The sequence below is a fragment of the Lissotriton helveticus genome, chromosome 5_2 (genome assembly GCF_964261635.1).
Source record: "Lissotriton helveticus chromosome 5_2, aLisHel1.1, whole genome shotgun sequence".
NCBI classification, from domain to species: Eukaryota; Metazoa; Chordata; class Amphibia; order Caudata; family Salamandridae; genus Lissotriton; species Lissotriton helveticus.
This window is the reverse complement of record NC_136066.1, coordinates 1,863,035-1,882,719: the sequence shown is the minus strand read 5'-3', so window position 1 is coordinate 1,882,719 and position 19,685 is coordinate 1,863,035. Positions and strand designations below refer to the sequence as shown.

Sequence of the window (19,685 nt, the reverse complement as noted above, 5' to 3'; positions counted from 1 at the left end):
GAAGAGCTCTTTGCTGTTGTGTGCGTTGTTATCCAAGCGGTCTTTGAAGGAGGATCTCTTGGCTAATCTGATGAGGTGGTGATGTCTGCGAGTGGCGTGCTTGTGGGCTGCGTGGTTGTCCGGTGTGCATTCTTGGAGCCATATTTTCTCCAGTTTATTTATTTATTTATTTTATTTTCTTATAAAGCGCTAACAATCATCCAAGTAGGATATCACGGCGCTATGATTGCTAATGTGCATGTACCGTTGGCATAATTCGAGTGGGTTAGTCTGGATAGGGGAAGAGGAAAGTTTTTAGCTGTTTCCTAAATGCCAGGTGGCATTCTGTGAGTCGGAGGGCCGTAGGTAATTCGTTCCACTTGGTTGCAGCGATGTAGGAGAAGGCACGCTCACCCATCCTGGCTCTCTTTACCCGACAGGTTTTTGCACGAGCCAAGAATTGAGAGTGGAGGTTCCTAGTGGGAGCAAAAAACTGAATCCTGTTTCTGAGGATGAGAGGGCCTGTTTTGTGCAGCGCTCTGTGTGTTATACACAGCATTTTAAAAGTTGCTCTTTGCTTCATTGGTAACCAATGGAGATCACGCAGACAACTCTTGGCTGAATCGTATTTCCTTTTCATGCAAATAGCCTTGGCCGCTGCGTTCTGCACCATTTGGAGCTTGGTGAAGAGATACTCTGCCATGCCTACGAACAGGGAGTTTCCATAGTCCAGCCTACTCATCAGGAGATTCTGGACCAGGATCTTTCTGCACTCTATGGGAATCCAGGGAAGGACTCTTTTAAGCATTTTTAGTATTGCAAAGCCTTTTCCGCATATGGCAGCTACATGGGTCTTCATGGATAGGGATGTGTCTATAGTTATTCCAAGATTCCTTGCTGTTGGTGTCGGAGCAGGTGGAGTGCCCAGGGCTTCTGGCCACCAGCTGTCGTTCCACAGTTGAGTGTGACCTCCGAACAGTAGTATCTCTGATTTGTCTGCGTTTAGTTTAAGGCATTGCTTGTGCATCCATTCAGCCAATTCAGAGAGACAGTTTAGTAACCTGTCTTTAGGGTTGTTCTTTTCATCCAAGATAACAGTAAGTTGAGTGTCGTCGGCATAAGAACATATTTCGACACCCCACTTTCTGCCTATTCCCGCCAGGGATGACACAAAAATGTTGAACAAAGTTGGGCTTAGTGAGGCCCCCTGTGGTACCCCGTATTTGATGTTCCGGCGTGGGGACGAGAACTTGCCCATGTGCACTGATTGGGATCTATCCGATAGGAAAGACCGCAGTCAACCCAGTGCTTTGTCCCTAATGCCCCTAGATGCTAGGGTTTCCAGGAGCAGATTATGAGGGACGGTGTCGAAAGCTGCCGAGAGATCCAACAGTATTAGGGCAACTGTTTTCCCCTGATCTACATGCATTCTGATGTTATCCAGCACGGCCAGGAGTGTTGTTTCCGTGCTGTTGTTGGCCCTAAAACCCGTTTGTGTGATATCCAACAGGTTGTTTGCTTCGAGAAAGCTGGCGAGTTGCCTGTTGACCAGTTTCTCTAGGACTTTCGACAGGTAGGGAAGTTGGGATATGGGTCTGTAATTGGCCAGGTTGTTGATATCTAAGCCAGCTTTTTTTAGAAGGGGGGTGACTGTGGCGTTCTTCCAGCTGGATGGGAACTCTGCGGCATCTAGCGGGTGATTCAGTACTTGAGTCACTGCATGGCAGATCAAAGGGATAAGCTGCCGGAAAATATGATGAGGGCAAGGGTCCAGGGGGGAGCCAAATTTGATTTCCGGCATGCGCGTTTGGAGGTCTGGAGCTTGTCGGTAAACTAGGTGGCTCTCTTGCTGGCGTGGCTGTGGGCGGGTTTCTTGAGCGGGGCGAGGGTGTTGGCGCAGTTGTCGATCCACTGTTTGAGGTTGCGGGCTGCGGCGTCTGGGTTGGTGGGCTCGGTGGGTGGGTGGGTTCTGGGCGAGGGTGGTGGTCAGCTGGTCTTCAGTGACTTTGCTCCAGCAGCAGCGAGGCAGCTGTTGGGTGCGTTGGTGCGTGGTTGGTTTCTTGAGGTGAAATGGATGCAGCGGTGGTCGGTCCTGTGGAGTTTGGTGGTGTGGTTGAAGGCGACGTGGGTGCCTGTGGAGAAGACGGGGTCCAGCGTGTGGCCGGCGGCGTGGGTGAGTGTTGTTACTAGTTGTCTGAGTCCGAGGTTGTCGATCAGGGTTGGGGAGTTGGCGTTGTTGTTCTCGAGGTGGAATTTCAGGTCCCCGAGGAGGATGTAGTCCGTGGAGGCGAGTGCGAGGGTGCTGGCGAGGTCGGCGATGGAGTCGCTGAACTGAGCCCGGGGTCCTGGGGGTCTGTAGATCACTGTTCCTCTGAGGGTGGTGTTGGGGTCGGTGTGGATACGGAAGTGCAGGAGTTCGGCGGTGTTGAGTGTGTCGTCTGCGTGGTTGGCGACCTTGAGGGTGGACTTGTGGATGATGGCTATTCCTCTTCCGATTCCGTTGGTGCGATCCTTGCGGGTGATCTTGTAGCCGTCCGGGATGGCTATGGCGATGTCGGGAGCCGAGGAGTCGTTCCATCAGGTCTCGGTCAGGAAGGCCATGTCTGGGGCGGAGGTGTCGAGCAGATCCCAGAGCTTGACGGCGTGTTTGCGTGCTGAGCGGGTGTTGAGGAGTATGCAGCGGAGGTGTTAGGGTCCAGGCCCTCAAGGTTTGGTGGTTCTGTCGCAGGTGAAGTTGCAGGTGCGGCAGTCTATAGCTAAGGTCCCAGGAGCCTCTTTCAAGACAGACTTTAACTGGGTTGCGGATAAGGAAAAGAGGGTACTCTCCTCCAACTGCAGAAGCGATACAGCCTTTCTAAAGTTATTAACAATTAGGGAATGTTCTTTTAAGCTTCCCAATAATTCTGCCTTTAAGAGGAATCTCATAGTCCCCTCTTCTCCTCTGGCTATGCTTGCGACCCAACGTACTACAGCTGCCAGGCCCTGCACCCAACTGCTGCGCAGACCAAACTCAAGTCTGCAAGCGGCCACTGAGCAGGCGGAATTAATGGAGGTTACGCTCCTTAACAATTTTCCTTCAACCACATTTAAAAAATTCCAATGCTTTAGGTCGACCAGTTCCAATCCATACAAGAGGGTAGAGGGAATTTTTGCCCTGAAGACCTCCAATAAATAAGAAAAATGCCTTCTTCCCATTGCCGAGTACAATGCACTTAAGCTTCTCCCTTGGGATAAGGCTTTCCGCGCATTGTTATCGATATGGGGTTTATCACTTAAAGTGTCTGAGATTAATTTTCCTAAGAAAACGTAACTCTTTACCACCTCAAGTTTATCACCTCCCACAGACCAGACAAAGCTCGCAAACTTATGTTTTTTCCGGCCTGAAATACACATAATTTTACTCTTTGATGCATTGATTTTTAGATAATGGGTTTCTGCATACAAATGTAGAGCATGGAGGCGTTTGGCAAGACCTTTAGGCATAAGATCCATTATTAAAATATCATCCGCATATAACAGACATGAAATGTGCTTTCCACCCAAGACTGGGGCTATACCATCACAAGAGGAATGTGAGGCGGGTAAATCTGCAATATATAGTGAGAAAAGCAGTGGGGCAAGGAGGCAAACTTGCTTCAGGCCATTAATTGAAGGAATAATCTTAGATAATCCCCTATCTCCTCCTTGCAGAACCTGACACCAAGTGTCTGTATGTAGCGCCTGGATCATATCTAACAATTGAGGCGGCATTCCCAAGGCGGAAAGCTTTCTCCACAGCAGCGGGCGATCAACCTTATCGAATGCTGTGGAGAAGTCTATAAAGGCCACATACACTCTTCCGCCACGTACCCTTATGTATTTATCAGTAATAATCTGAAGGGCGGAGAGATTATCCAGGGTTCCATGCCCCTTGCGAAAGCCTGCTTGTTCTAGTGGCAAAATTTGTTTTAGAACCACCCAATCATTAATTAAGGACAATAAGCATTTAGAGAAAACCTTCCCAATAGCGTCTAAGAGGGCTATTTGTCGATAGTTATTGGGAAGGTTTCTATCACCCTTTTTAAACATGGGGACCAAGATGCTCCCCTTCCAAGAAGATGGGATAGTTTATTTAATGTAGCAGATCCTGAATAGAGGGAATAGAATTTTACTCCAGGATATTGGATCTTGTTTCAGGACTGATATCGGGAGTTCATCCGGTCCCATAGCTCCTGATGGACGCATATCCCTGATAGCCAGTTCTATGGATAATTCAGAAGGGGACTCAAGTGTGGAATTAATATCTTCACCAATTCCCCTAAGTTCCACTTGCAGGTCATTCTTGGCATACAAATTTGAAATGTAGTCTACCCAGGTTTGTTCCGAGATAGGAATTGGAAGGGGACGCACTCTTGCGCCACAACCCTCCCCAATGAGAGTCCAGAACTGTCTAGATTTCCCGTGGACAGCAGCCTCCCGCAAACCAATCCATAAGGAGTCCTCTTTTTCTTTTTTCATTTTTTTCTTTACCCTACTTCTCCTTCTTTTGAGGAGAGATATTTTCTGAGATCTCTCTGCTGATCCACATATATATTGCTCCCTCACCAACTTGTTTATTTCCTTATTGAGGGTAATAACTGCTTGAGGGAAGGAGATTTTTCTTCTGATTAAATTAGATTTTTTTACTGCAGAGATAATCTCCTTCATAAGAGCCTCAAAAGAGGACAGTTCCAACCCCTGCCAATTATCTAGGTTAGTTAAAGTTTTTTCAAGGATAGGCTCCAAACCCTTCATGGCTTTAAAATCCCAGAAACATCTTCCTGTTTTTTGAAAGGTGACCACGTCACCATTAAGCGACCATGGGTCAGAATTAGGAGGATCCACTGAAAGAGTTAACATAATAACATTATGATCACTGAAGGTTGATTCTACAACAACCAAGTCCCTTAAAAGAGAAAAAATACAGTGATCAACAATTACGTAGTCCAGATTGAGCGGATGTAGACCCAATGAAGCATTCCATTTCCAGGTGAATAGTTTCCTGTAACTTACTTTGCTACCTGCTGGAACACAAACCTATGACTCGAAGGCCTGAAGCCCACCGTACCTAGGGCCAAAGCTGGTTCACTGTCGCTTTTGTGAAATGTGCCTATCTCAGAGGTATTTAAATCCACCAATTAGTTACCTGCCTCTACATTTACAAGACTTTATTGCCTTGATTGGAATTCGCGGGGGGTGCCCATGTACAGCAGGCTTCCTTGAGGAATATGTTTTGGGTGATGACGTGATGCTTTCTCCTCTCCTTGTTTATCTGACGGTTGAGGAGGTGCCTACAAACCAGACAGGAGACTTCTTCGAGAGAGTCAATAGAAACGTATTTCCTACCCAGAGATGGAAAGTGCCTTCGTTGTTTTGTTTTAATTGACTCCCTTGTGAATGGTATGTTTCATTACAGCGTACTCGCCTAACATGCATAATTGTACTGTAATTCTAATTGCATTTATGTAGTGCTTACTACCCCTGACGAGGCATTGAAGTGCTTTTTTCGTCGAGTAGTACGCTACTCCGGGACCCATAGAGGATTAGAGTTGAATTAGTACAGTGAAACATGCAAGTACATTTTAAGTGGGGGATAGGTTAGTCCGTTATTTGGATTCGGAAGGATATCAGAAGGATTGAGGAGGACAAAAAAGGGTTATATAGCGTTTGTTACCCCAAATGGGGTGTTGAAGCACGCTACTCCGGAAACCCATAAAGGATTAGTGGTGAATTAATATGGTGAAATATGAAAGAAATTTGAGTGCTGGATTTTAGTCCGTTATTTGGAGTGAGAAGGATAGCTGAGGCATAAAAGGGGAAGAAAGGTAATATTACTATCCAATTTCACACATTCTCTTCTGCAGGGAGTGGGATTGATGGTAACCGATACTAGAGTCATTGTAGGTATTAAGATGTATTGAACTACTGCCAGCACTCGCTTTCAGCTGACACGGACATTGCCCGCTTTAGTACCTTTACATGGACATAATGGATGCAGAACAGTATTCCGCATAAGCCCTCCAGCATGGTGTATTCAGCACTTCCCATGTGTTTTATTCTTATCCACTTACCCCGTGTCGGTTCTGTGCATTTGACACCCAGCTCCACCAGGGTCTCTTTGAGCTGGCCTTCTTGCAGTCCGATGTGCAGTGAGTCTACATTGTTCTTCTTTGTTACCCAGATATATTCGGATGTATCTGCCATGTGTAATCTGTGGACTGGGTTATGAACCAGGATCTGTGTGGGTGGCCCTGTCAGCATTTGAGGGGGGTATTGTACCCGAACACAGTCAGAACTGTTCGGACATTCAGGTGACAGTCAGATTGTCCTAAAGTCATGCCAACATGTTTCTCCTTCACTCGTAGGCTCAGTCTCGGCTGCATGAATCCTCCCAGAAGATGGATCTCTTGCGACTCTCCCTGGAGCGCTGTCTTGAAATGCTGCCCCTGGACCACCCGAAGCGAGCCATCATTAAGGAAGAGCTATCCCAGACCAGCTCCTGGGTGGCGCGACTCTGCAGCAGTCCGTACCTGTGTCAACCCTTGACCACGCTCATCAAGGCTGCTGCCCTCACAGGTACCGGCCCCAGACTCCGGGGCACTTTTGAGTTATGCCAAGATCATGTCCCTGTTACATGTCTACGACAATGTCTTTTGTAGCTTTATGGGTGATTTTTAGAGTCTGTACCGCCTCTCTACACGATACACTGTAGATGGCCTTTCATTGGGTTGGTTGTGGACACCCCCTTCCTATTGATCTCGGTGCACTCCTAAATCCTGTGGGTTAACCTCTTCTACCGAGTTTGTTATGAGGATTTCAAATAGAAGGCACTAAACTGTTTCACATTGAGCCCCACGCTTCTCTACACTTTTCTCAAAGTTTTCTTTAAGTCCATGCTTAATTTGAGCCAGTGGTTTCCGGTGCTCTGCACTGGCACTCAATCATCAACACCGGCGCCTGAGCACCAGTTAAGGACACATTCATTTTCAGTAAGCACAGAGCGATAAAGTGATTCACTTATAATCACAAGATGTTGCCGATGCTGAGACTCTAACCTAGTACCCCAGCTCAACAGCTCTGGCCATTACACCTCATCCTCTCCCCACTTGTAGGGCTTCATGTCATCTGTTTTAGGTTGTGCTAACAGGAGAAATGGGCTGGTAGAAGCTGCCTCCTGACGAGGGCCCCTGCAATTTGTATTTTACAAATTAACCACTGCTTTAAGTAAAGTTTTGCTTATCCAGTATTGGGTCTTTTATAGATTTACATACTTGAATTATTCCCCTTCTTTGAAATGGGAGTCCCACGGTACCATAGTGAAGCAGTGTGTGTAACTAACATAGGCTATAATGGCCAAAGGACATCCATTTAATAGCCCATCCATTTCCTTTTGTTATTAAAAAGGACCAAACTTGAACTATAACCAATCCGATGCTAGCACCCTCTAGAACACTCCCAAGAGTGGCTGAGTCGCTCAGATTTTGACTGCACGCGTGTGTGAAGAGTCTCCTTGAGCTCTGCTCCATTTTTTCTTCAAGAAAGATAATGAAAGCTTTTTCTACTGCTAGTGTGTCTGACAGAAAAGGCCTTTTCCATCCCTGCAAAGCCTGTGGGAAGAAAAGGTTACATGTGGATGACCGTTGTTGGACTTGGCCCTTCTGGCAGGTTCACCCCTAAACTTTTTGCTTTTAATGGTGACCTGGTGATAGTGATTTTTGGGTTCTGCGCACTTTCACTGTGTCCCAGTGGAAAGTGCGTGCGCACTTTGAGTGCATGTGGTGAGATAGGCCGGCCCTCCCATAGGAATGCATGGGGAATGTCTGTGTCCCTGGTAGTTCCTGATGCGTGGGGTGTACAGGCTCGAGTCTGGTATGTGCGGACTCGTGTGATTGAATGCTGCAAAATGATGTATGCGGTGTGTATGTGTCTAGTGTGGAAGTGCCACTCCTAGACATGGCTGTGTGTGTGCTGTGAAGGTGCTGGCGTGTGATTGGCTGGAGCTGGCTGGGATGCCAGGCTCCATGGGTCATGATGGGTCTGCCTGGTGGTGAGTGTGGAGATTAGCATGCTGATGGCTGGGGAGGAGTGCACCTGTGTCCTGAATGGGGCTGGGCTTTCCCCATACAATGCTGGCTCCGCCCCCTGTGGTGCGTCTAACGACCCTAGCCTGAAAAGGGTGGTTGAGCCTATCAAGGGTGCTCCAAAACCAGCTGCGACTGGTTTCTCCCCCACCCTGCACCTACAGACAAAGGGTTTCTCAGTATAAGAAGGGGCTGTGTCCCCATGAATGTTGTTCTTTTCCTGATCTTACTGAGGGGGGCTGCTGCTGGCGCCAGGATGAACCGCCACTTGGGACTGCCTTCCTGCCTGGAGGACCCAGTGAGCTGGCCCCTGGCCTAGCCTTGCCCCCCCCCCCCCCTGCCTTGCTCTGCAAGAAGGACCTGGTTGCTGGACTTTTTGTTCACCCTTCAAGGGCCTGGAAGCGCTGTATTTTGTGCCCTAGCGCTTGGGAGCGCTTTTTTCTGCTGCTAGCGCTTAGGAGCGCTTTATCTTTGCCCATAGCTCTTAGGAGAGCTTTATTTTGTTTTAGCGCAGGGAGCGCTTTTAATTTCATTGAGCGCAAGGAGCGCTGTGTACCGAGGGAGCCCACCCCTCTTCAGCCCTGCAGCAGGAAAAAGAATTCACAGCGCTAATCTTAGCAGCGCGCCCCGGAGCCTTGAGGCTCGCCCAAGGGGTCGCGCTGCCATTGGCTGCCAGACCGGAAGTCAGGCAAGCTGCAGCAGGACGTGGCCAGGCCTGTAGCAACCCGGAAGTCCGGCCGGCGGAGAGAGCCCCGGCTGCCTGCCTGAGAGGCAGGAGCACCACAGGAGCCAGCGTCCCCCTCCCCACCCCACCCCACCCCCCCTCCTTCTGGGCTCCCAGGAGCGAGGAAAAGCCTCGGGGAGAGAGGGAAGTCCGGCTGAGAGAGTCCCGCAGCCAGTGAGGGACCGGCCGCAGCAGAGACTGAGCAGTCGAGGCTCCGGAGAAGGAGAGAGCCCCGTGGTAACCGGCAAAGAGAAGCCCGAAGGAGTGTCGCGGCGAGGCCCCTCTGAAGGAGAGAAGAGCCCCGCACCATCACAGCAACACATAAGAGAAGCTGCAGCACCGTCGGAGCCTCCCCGCGAGCCTGGTGAGTGCTGACGGGCGGGGAGGTGGGAGAGCTCCGGGCATGTCAGTCGAGCCTGAGAGGCTCCACTAAGTCCAGAGGGGGGACTCCGGCGCAGGCGGCATTTGTGCAGAGCCCCGAGAGGCTCTGGGGGCATTCCTTGTTTTGCGAGCCCACGAGAGGCTGTAGGGGGCATTTATTTGTCTTGAGTCCAGGAGGGACTCCAACGAGGGGCCCATCATTATTCAAGTGCCCACGAGGGCTCAGTGGGCATCAGTCGTTGCGAGCCCAGAGAGGCTCACAGCCCACCTTCTTGTTTCCGAGCCTGCGAGGCTCCAGCATTGCCCCCATCTTTGTCACACAGCTGCCCAGCACTTCGTTGGCAGCTGCTACGTTTAGGCCGCCCCTGGCACTGGGACACAGGGCGTCCTAGCCCCAACAAGGCCAGTTGGCCCATAGACAGTCACAGGTGGTGACTTATGTGAGTTTGGCGCAGTTGTTCTTTTGCTGCACCTCTGAATGTGTTTTTATGCGTCATGTGCCTTGTTCTTACACCTCTGAATGTGTTGTTGATGCATCATGTGTTTTCCTTCCTTACACCGCTGAATGTATGTTTATGCATCATGTGTTATGTTCCTATGCTTATACCCCTACAGGTATTGTGATACTTAGGTGGTTGTTCTTGCTAGTACAGGTGTTGCTAGTGAGGTCCTGGTTCCCTGCGTGACCTGTTCCTAAGGTGGTTAGGGTTGCGTAGGTGGAACTTACCTGTTACCAGTAGTTACTGGTTGTGTGCTAAAGTGATTATTATTCTATGTTCTAAGTGCTATGTTTTAAAAGTGCTGATTCCTGACAGTGGTCCAGGTGGCCCTGTCTTGTACATATCCCCTGTAAATTCTGCCCGTGCCTGTTGGGACATTGTAAAGTGTTTGTTTTTATCTAATGTGTTTTGGTAATACAAAGGCTATTTTTATATATAACCTTGTGTGTCGTTTCCTTTGTGGTGGGCCTTGGGTGTTGTTGCTGGGGGTGCGTGCGCAAACACTTAACTCACATCGCCTCCAAGTTTAGCCTTACTGCTCGTGCTACGTTACCAAGGGGGTGAGCAGGGGTTATCTTGGTGTGTAACTCCTTTGCCCTGACGTGGAAGTGGTGGTCTCTGACTGACTTTGGCGCAAGCCCTGGCCAGCCAGGGATCCCATTTCTAACAACCCTCATAAGGATTGCCTTTACTGCCTCTACCCCCAACACAAGGTAAGAGTGCAACATTTGTCGCCGTTTCTCCTCAAAAACATTGATGGACAGGGAGAGGAGGATACTCTTGTGGCTTCAAAAAGCCACAACTCAGTGAACATCCTCTGAGGAACACAGTGACACCTCTTCTAGGTCTCACAAGAGAGCTAGGTTCCATGAAGGGACCTCTGAGGAGAGTACGAAATCCCTGATGATTTCAGATCAGGATAAGGGCTCTAAGAAAAAGGAGAAGCAAAAACAGTTCTCCTAGGGACAAACTTATCTATGCCTTCTAACGGGGGTAGTGATCACTTTCATGCCTCCTCCGTAGACCAATCAACAACGGGCATAAATCCTCTCTCAAGACCTCGTTGACGGCACTATCACCGTCAACAGTAAGATCGACGAAGGTTACAACCATCTCGTCATCGAGACCGTCGACGGCTAAAATGACGACAGTTCCTCAGACGCTCCCATCTCATTGACAAATTGCGTTATCAATTGAGATCCTGTCGACGACCCCATTGACGATACCACAGTCGACGATGGCCCCGACGATGATGATTACATCTACGAGGGGCACAAAATCAGCAAAAGTTTCAAGACCGGATACTTACATTGCTCTGAAAACATTGTCAACCCGGATCAAGAGTACAAAAATTACCAAGACCTTATTACATCCTGAGGTTACTTGTCCAGCAGTGTGTCGCCTCTGCCTCCAGGACATTCATTGCACCATGAAGAGTCCGATGAAAGCCCTTTGGGACCAGCTCACAGCCCTTTGGAGCAGCACTTGAACTGCCAGGACAAAGATGATGACTTGGATGAGGAAGGACCATTTCTTCAAGACTGTTATCATCCTCCCACTCAGAGGCAACATGAGATCTTCAGATACAATCCTGACCCTCTACATAGACCGGATGACGTACAAGTGCCTAGATCCTTGGTCCAGATTTTCAGGCTATGCTTCCTGACTACAAGAAATATTTTCCGCAACCTCCTGAGGAGCAACGAGTGGCACCACAACAACCGGTCTCCTATTACTCCAGCATCTACCCTCCGCCTGCCACTCCTAGAATGACACGTGCTTCCCATATAGCAGTACCACCAAGGGAAGATCCATCATCATCTGACGATGACTGAGAGGAAGGCGAGATTCCTGAGCCTCCGCCTCCACAAGATGAATGGGACGGCTACGTCATGACCAATCCGTCCCTACTTCCTCAACAGCCTGTTGATTTGCCTCTAGAGGACATCAGAGGTTTTCATAACTTTATGGATAGAGCGTCAACCAGGTTCCACCTCGCTGCATCGGTTAAACAGTCCAACTATTTCCTTTATAATTTAAAGGAGCAATCAAGAAAGTCATTCCTGGTGATAACCATCATCTACTACGCCTGGCAAGAGGGGGTCAAGATAATGTAAAACCCTGCTACAGTGGCGGCGGTCCTGCCTTGTATTGACAAGAAGTACAGGGCCCTAGAGGATTCCCCTACTTGCCTCACAGGACACACCACACCTGATTTTAGTAATTTCGCAAGTGGCACAAAATTGCTCCAAAAACCTGTCCGCTCCTATACCTGGGCCACCGGACAAGGAAGGATGTTGTTTAGAAAACATCGGCAAGGGGTTTTCCACTAGGTCTGCCATCACAGTTCGTGCTGCCAACTCCCTGGCTATTCTGGGCGGCTACGACCGGCAGATATTCCCTCATTGACCTGCTACAGGAAGATTGAAGACCTGCGATCTGAAAAAGACACGTTCGTGATAGATTCCTTACCTTAGAATATCCCCAGGCGTCAGACTGGATCAGGAAACTTTTGCGTAGCAATACCCATGCGCGTCGGTAGGCGTCGTCCGCGGCTCCGCGTCTGTCGTCGGCGTCGTTAGCGCCGGAATGACGTCGCCGGAGTACTTAGACGCCGCCCTTGCGCGCTGACGTCGGTTCTTTTTTCCGCCTCAGCTCGCGCAGATCCGGAGAAGCTCTACACCGTAGTCATTTTTTGACTAAACTTTTTTGATCTTTTGATCTGTTTTTCTCGAGTCGCTTGACTCCTACGGTGCCGGTAGGGATGCCCGGGTTCAAACCCTGCTCCAAGTGCAGCCGACTGATGTCGGTTACCGACCCCCATCGCTGGTGCCTTCAGTGTCTAGGCCTCGACCACGACGACTGAACCTGCTCCGACTGCCGGGCCCTGACGTCTAAGGCTAGGCGGGAGCGGTCCCGCAAGCGGCTTGAGCTCCGGCAGTCGGCCCCGCGCCGTTCAAGGTCCCGGTCCCACGGGAGGTCGAGAGCCCTCGTAGCTCCGAGAGTCGGCATCGGTCTTCAGGATCCAGGTCCTCAGGTGTAGGAGAGTAGGGTCTGCAATCCTATGATCACCCAGATTTTTGCTTTTTGCTTCACTTGTTTATGACTTTCCCTGGCTGTGGGCCTGCTAATCAGACCCACAGCCTAGCTGTTCTCTCTAATCCAAATTGTACCCAGGTACTGAATTGGCACTGGGCCCTCTCAAGTCCCTGTACCCAGGGCTGAGGTGCACCCAGGAGTCTCCCAGGGGCTGCAGCATGTATTATGCCACCCCTGGGCTGACTAACTAAATCAGACACAACTGGCTGCTTGACAGCTGGGGCAGAGTGGTGTACTCACCCTCTGCTGTAGATATAGTATTCCTATATCTTTATTTTATTTTTATTTTTTGGTAATCCTCATATATCACATATGGAACTCTTGATGGGACACTGGCTCCTCCATGCACTACTGGCCGTTCTACACCGACCCTCGTTAGTTTTGGCCTAATGCAAGTTGGATTGCCCGTACCCACAAGCAGCCACTACCTTCCCCTCCAAACTCCTTTTTTTCGCCGATCTTTGTGCGCCCTTTGCTACTTAGGAGTACGGGGAACCAGCAGGGCTCCAGACAAATCATTGGAAAACCAATCATCGGCTGCCCAAACATTCGTCTCACTTCTGGAATCACATGCCACATCTGATTTGCAAGTTAACATAATCTGCCTCAGGCAATTAGCAAAGGTAGGGGGAGTTGGATCTTTCCATGCCCTACAGATCTCACGCCTTGCTAAGAGGATGATAAAGAATACAAATTTAGTGGTGAGGTCATTCACCTGATAGTTCGTTACAAGCCCAAACATAACTGTAAGCCTTGGAAGTACTATAGACATTGACAGTACTTCTTCCAAAAATTCCTTTATCTTCCCCCAGTAGTCCGCCAATTCAGGACAGTCCATAAACATATGAACGTCGTCTGCCCTCAAAAGACCACACCTTGGGCAGTTATAGTCAATATTTGAGAATTTTGCCAGTTTCTTCGGAGTTATATAAACCCTGTACATGGTGTATATGTGATTCCTTTTCAGCGCAGCGGGCTTGATTACGGCATTTAACACCCTGAAGGAATCGTGCCAGAAATTCAAAAAAGACCCGTCAGCCGGGGTGAGAGCGTTGCACCACAGTTTACAGATTTCAGTCTCTGTAACATCCTCCCCCTCCAACATTGCCGAATACCAAAACGATATTTGGGATTTCCACTTACCCCTTCTAGCTACCTCTTCAAATTTGGGGTTTGGGGGGTTATTAACATTGGGTATAACAGATCTCGTTGTCCACCAGCCTGACAATTGATAGTATTTAAACCGCGTCAGGGCTCCCCTAGTTAGATTAAACAAAGAGTCCCAACTTAAGAGTTGGCCATCTCCCTGCAGGTCTCCCCACCTCTCCAACCCTGCCTGCTTCAAAGGTAGTGATAGTTGATCATTAAGGCAGGCAGGGAGGCCTGGTGAGTCCCATATAGGTGCCTGCGGCGCATAATACAAGATGTTTAGTTTAGTCCTTACAAATACCCAATTTTTCAGAGCTGACCTTAAAATCTTCAACCTTACTTTCTTGAAGAATTTTGGGTCCCCAAACTTGTAAAGAAAGAAACTAGATCCCTGAGGGACGTCCTTTAATAAGACAGAAAATAGCAACCCCATTGATGATTGGTCCATATGGCCCGCCATAATTCTGAAATGCTTAAAATGAAAAGCATGGCAATACAACATTAAGTCTGGAAACGCTAGCCCTCCTGACTTGAGACCCCTTCTTAATTTCTTCCATGCTATACGAGGGCCTTTGGCATTCCAAATGAATGAGCCCAATTTTCCTTGTAATTTTTTAATTAAGGGTGCTGGAAAAGATAATGGGATTGCATTAAATAAAAAAGTGACCTTAGGAAGCACTATCATTTTCAGGAGATTCACTCTCCCATAGATATTTAAAGGCAGAGAGGACCAACGTTGCAATAAAACAATTGTGTCTTTAATGACCCTTTCTAAATTAATTTTGGGAATTTCATCTATCTCATTGACCAGATGGATTCCCAGATACCTCATTTTGTTCTTCTTCCCCATCGAACTAGACTGCTGATTCCATTCCATTATTTCCGTCTTTTCAGCATTGATTGAGTACCCCGAAATATTACCAAACCCCTTTGCAACATCTAATAGTCTGGGGATCGCTACATCCGGATTTATAGTGTACATTAACAGGTCATCCGCATACAATGCCAACTTAAGCTCCATATCCGCTATCTTGAAAGGTTTAATTATTGGATCAGCTCTTAATAAACAAACGAAAGGCTCTATATATAAGTCAAACAAAAGGGGGGACAGGGGACATCCCTGTCGAGTACCTCTGGAGATATGGAACTGCTCAGTCAATGAACCATTTACTAGGACCTTTGCTGTCGGGGCTGAATATAAGTGCTTGATGGCTGTTATGTAGTTCATCGGAAAGCCAAATTTTTCCATCGCCAACCACATGTAGTTCCAATCGACCTGGTCAAATGCCTTTGAGGCATCCACTGCTACTATGGTCAGAGGCAGCTTCTTTTCCTGAGCCAAATCAATCGCTGCTACCACTTGAAAAGTCAACTCATTGAGCTGCCTATCCGGAATGAAGCCCCTTTGGTCACTATGTACTACCGATTTTACTACCTTTGCTAGTCTCGTGGCCAGTACCCCCGCAAATATTTTATAGTCCACATTTAGTAGTGAAATGGACCTGTATGACTCTATCCTACTTGGGTCCTTGTTTGGCTTCAACAATAATGTGACCGTTGCCTCCGCCCATGACCTAGGGACTTGTCCTCCCCTGAGTAGAACTTCGTTGAATAATAGGGTCAGAACCCCTATGATCTGCTCTAAAACGATCTTAAACATCTCCACTCGAAGCCCATCTGGGCCTGCGGCCATTTTCGCTAGCTGAGCCCTGATTTCCCCTTCTTTGATTTCTGAACTAAGGTAAGAACTGTCTGACTCAGATAACTTGGGGAGCAGAACATTTGCAAACCAGGATTCTACTTGATGCTACTTGATGCTTATCCATAGAAGAGCTAGGTCCGTATAGGGCCTGCATGTATCTCTTTGCTTCTTCTCTTATACATTCATCTTCGTTAGATTTTTCCCCTGTACTTGATAAAACCAAACTATCTATCTGATTTCTTGTTCTGTCCGCTCGAGCCTTCCAGGCCAGGAGACGCCCGCACTTCTCACCGTAAGCAAACTGCTGTAAATTACTAATGTCCCACTTTTCCTTCAATTCCTTGTCCAACCCTGCTTGAAATTCTGCTCGCAAACATTCGAGCTCTCTCTGAAGAATTAGCCTGTTATCCGACTCCTCTGCCGATGCCCTCTGTAACTCCAGCTCCTTAAGCTTGATTCTTGAAATCCATGCTTCCCTTTTCTCTTTCCTCAGTCTATTCCTCCTGATCATCAGGGTTGTTAACAAACCTCGGGAAAAAGCTTTATAGGATTCCCAGACGATTTGTTTATTTGCTGACCCTGTATTGACTGTAAAGAATTCTTCAGACTGGGTCACTAAATCCTGTCTGACCCCTTCATCCAGCAGCAGCGTCCGATCCAGTGTCCATCTCCTGTAATGTTTTTTCTGTTTCATATTGACTACCATTTCCACCATTGAGTGGTCTGATAGAATTGCAGGGACATATGATATAGAGTCGACTGCCGATGAGAGGTTCTTATCTACCAGGAAGAAATCTATCCTAGAGTGATGCCCATATCTTCTGCTATAAAAAGAAAAATCTCTTCCCCCTGGATTTTTGAATCTCCAAATGTCCATCAAGTTGAAATCCCTCATAATATTCTTAAGTTCTAAACTGGTTTTTTTTGGTGGAGAAAATCTCACTCTTGAAGTTCTATCTAGATCTCTATCAAAAATAAGATTGAAGTCTCCCCCGATAATTATTGGGCCTGTTGTCTCTATTAGGTTGGTTTTAAGTTTCATCAGGGCCCCCGGGGCGTCTAGATTCGGGCCATAGTAGACTGCGCAGACAAGAGGGGCATTTCCTACCATCAAAGAAGCTATCAACCATCTGCCTGAAATGTCTGTTTCGTGTTTTATCAGCCTAATCCCCGAGCCTGCCCTAATAATCACGGCCACCCCCCTTGTACTACCGCTTTGTCCAGAGGATATAATATCCTGAATCCATCTGCATCTCCCAAATATTTGACTGCATTCTTCCCTCTCCACATGTGTCTCCTCTAATAGACAAATATGCGCCCCTGATCTAAACAGAAAATCTGTGATCCTTCTTGCTTTGGTCCTATCTCTTAACCCATTAACATTCCAGCTTATAAATTTTATACTATATGTCGTATCGGCCATAATTCTCTACCATCACCTTAAGCATTTTGAGCCAGCTCCCTACTTGAGCAAAAATCATTTTCAAGCTAATATGAGGATTTGTTTTACTTTTCCCCCCTACTCCCCTCCCTCCTCCCCCCCCTCCCCTGAGGAACCCCCCCCTTTACTCCTATGGCGATCATGTCGCCCGTCGGGAGCTCTCCAGACCCCCGGGAGGCAACCCTCGTGGTTTATTATGCTATATATGTACGACAAAAGCTGGATGGATTCGTCTATTCTTCCCTTTCCCTACTTTTCCGAATTAGACACCCTTTATCTAGAGAAAAGAATTTTTTTTTTATTTTTATATATATTATATATATATATATATATATATATATATATATATATATATATATATATATATATATATATATATATATATATATATATATATATTTTTTTAATGTTCCCTTTTTTTCCCTTTTTTTTTTTTTCACCTCCTAATTTCCTTTACCATTTCTTTCTCTACTCTAGAAAACTACTGGCGCCCCGAAACCCCACACACACCATTAATTGCCTTAATGCACGTGTTACTTAGATTCTAAGCTAATTATCTAACTAATTATCTAACTAATATTGCTCTCAACCCCCCCCCGGGACTTTCCCGAGTCCTATTTATCTTACTCAGACGTTTTCTCACGCATCAAAATAAGAAAGGAGTCGACATCCTGTACTGAATGAAAGTTATGAGTTTTGTTCTTCCAGACCACTCTCAAGAAGGCAGGGAACTTCATCTGGACCTGAGCCCCTAAGCTCCTCAGCTCAGGCATACGAGTCCCCAACTCCCACTGTCTTTGTGCTGTTATTTTCCCTACATCAGAACGGATCATATAGTTTGCTGCACCTAATTGTAGGGATTTTTCCTTCAGGGCTTTACTCAAGATTAATTCCTTTACTGAAAAGGATAGAAAATTCACCAGGATCTTTCGTGGCTCAGACCTTCCAGAGCGCTGCCTGAAAGGATCTCTGTGGGCTCTTTGTATCTCCCTCTCAAGATCTATTTCTGGACTGTTTTTTAGGACGCCCTCTCTGAGGATTTTGCAGATAAAGGCCTTAACATCCCCATTTTCCAACCCTTCAGGTACTTTCAAGAACTTCAGATTGTTCCTTCTTGAGTGGATTTCTAATCTTTCCACGTCCATCTGAAGGTCCCTGTTTTGCGCTCTTAACGTCTCAATATCTCTTTCATGTCTTTGTGAGGCTCCCTTTAGGAGACTAACATCTTCCTCGAGCTCCTCCGTGCGCTTACTGACATCCACCAATTTTTGCTCCAAACTAGCGCACTGATCATGAATGATTTTTTGGTTAGCCTCGGATGTGTCAAACTTCTGATCAAGTTTCGTCAGCAAATCCTCTCTAAGACTTAAGAGAAGGGCTCCCACCTGTGACAAACCTGCGTCCGGGACTGTCACCAATGATCTTGCAGGGGGTGGGGGGCTAGCCAGGACGGTCTGTGCCGGCCTCTGACCTAAAGGTCCTCCCTCTATTCTGGTTCCGGTTTCATCATCTTGCACAAGCTCTTCCTCTGCTCTCTCCTGACTCTCTTGATTTGTTGCATCCTCCAACTGTCCCAATACCGTATAGCTATTTTTTAGAGTCACGGCGAAGGAAATGCCTGGTATATCAGGAGAAGTTTGATCTGATAAGTTTCTGATACTTTGTGGGTCCTTTGACGTAGGATGGCTAGATGGACCCGGGGATCCTGAAGAGATAGGGCAGGGTATACTTCCTCCGCCTGTCGGGGAGTCAACTACCTTCTCCATTATTTTAAAGTAAGCCTTTAGGGAAGGGGTGGGCTTCGGGACCGTCCCGCAGGTCTTCAGCAACTTCTGCTTTAGTTTTTGCTTTTGCTTTTGCTTAATCGCTTCCCCCACTTCCCCCACGATATTACTCCTACCCCTCCTTCTTCCTATCGGGGAGATCGGAATGACACCTGTGGTTACGGTGGCGGGAACCTCAACTCCTGACTTCTGTAAGGCGAATCTTGACCTCAACTGGTACCTATTCCTGACTAAAGGTTTGGAGGTAAGGGGGGGTGGGGGAGAGGATACGTTAGAAGGTATATTGGAGGCTATATTAAAAGATATGTTTGAAGGCACCTTAATGTTCCCCTTATCTTTAGTAGCAGTCTTGATCTTATACCCCTCACCTACCAGGTTCTCTGGGAAGACGACTATCTCCTCCTCTTGTCTGGGGTGTATAGGCAGATTCTCAGGTATTAGATTCTCAGGTATTAGACTTGCTCCTAAGTCCATGCCCTTGTCCTGCAACAAACGCTGTAGCTCACATAATAGTATTCCTATATCTAAACCTAAATGGACACACAGATATCCTATCAGTCACTCCTATGGCAGGCCTTAACAATCCTGAAGGCAGAGTGCTTGGAATCGTGTGAGATGGTGCTCTGGCATGAGCTGAGCCTGTCTACGGCTTTCGGGATCCATCCCTTAGCCGTTTCCATGATATCGCATACCATATACTCTTAAGTGCATTATAATCCTCGCGGTTATATGCCAACTCTGGTATCGCTTTATCAAAACATGTCGAGTAAGGTGTCATACGAATTGGAATACTAACCCCTCGCCAATTCTGGCGACGGGGTTAGCAT

At 47.6% G+C, this 19,685-nt stretch overlaps 1 protein-coding gene across 1 annotated transcript in view; it reads left to right on the top strand.

Annotated features, from left to right (window-relative positions):
* The window catches only part of PKN3 (protein kinase N3), a 335,392-nt gene that overhangs the window by 64,573 nt on the left and 251,134 nt on the right, over nucleotides 1–19,685 (top strand). The window contains exon 6 of the mRNA XM_078646592.1: nucleotides 6,363–6,573. Within this exon, the coding sequence (XP_078502718.1) occupies nucleotides 6,363–6,573 (211 nt within the window). The remainder of the gene's footprint in view (nucleotides 1–6,362; nucleotides 6,574–19,685) is intronic.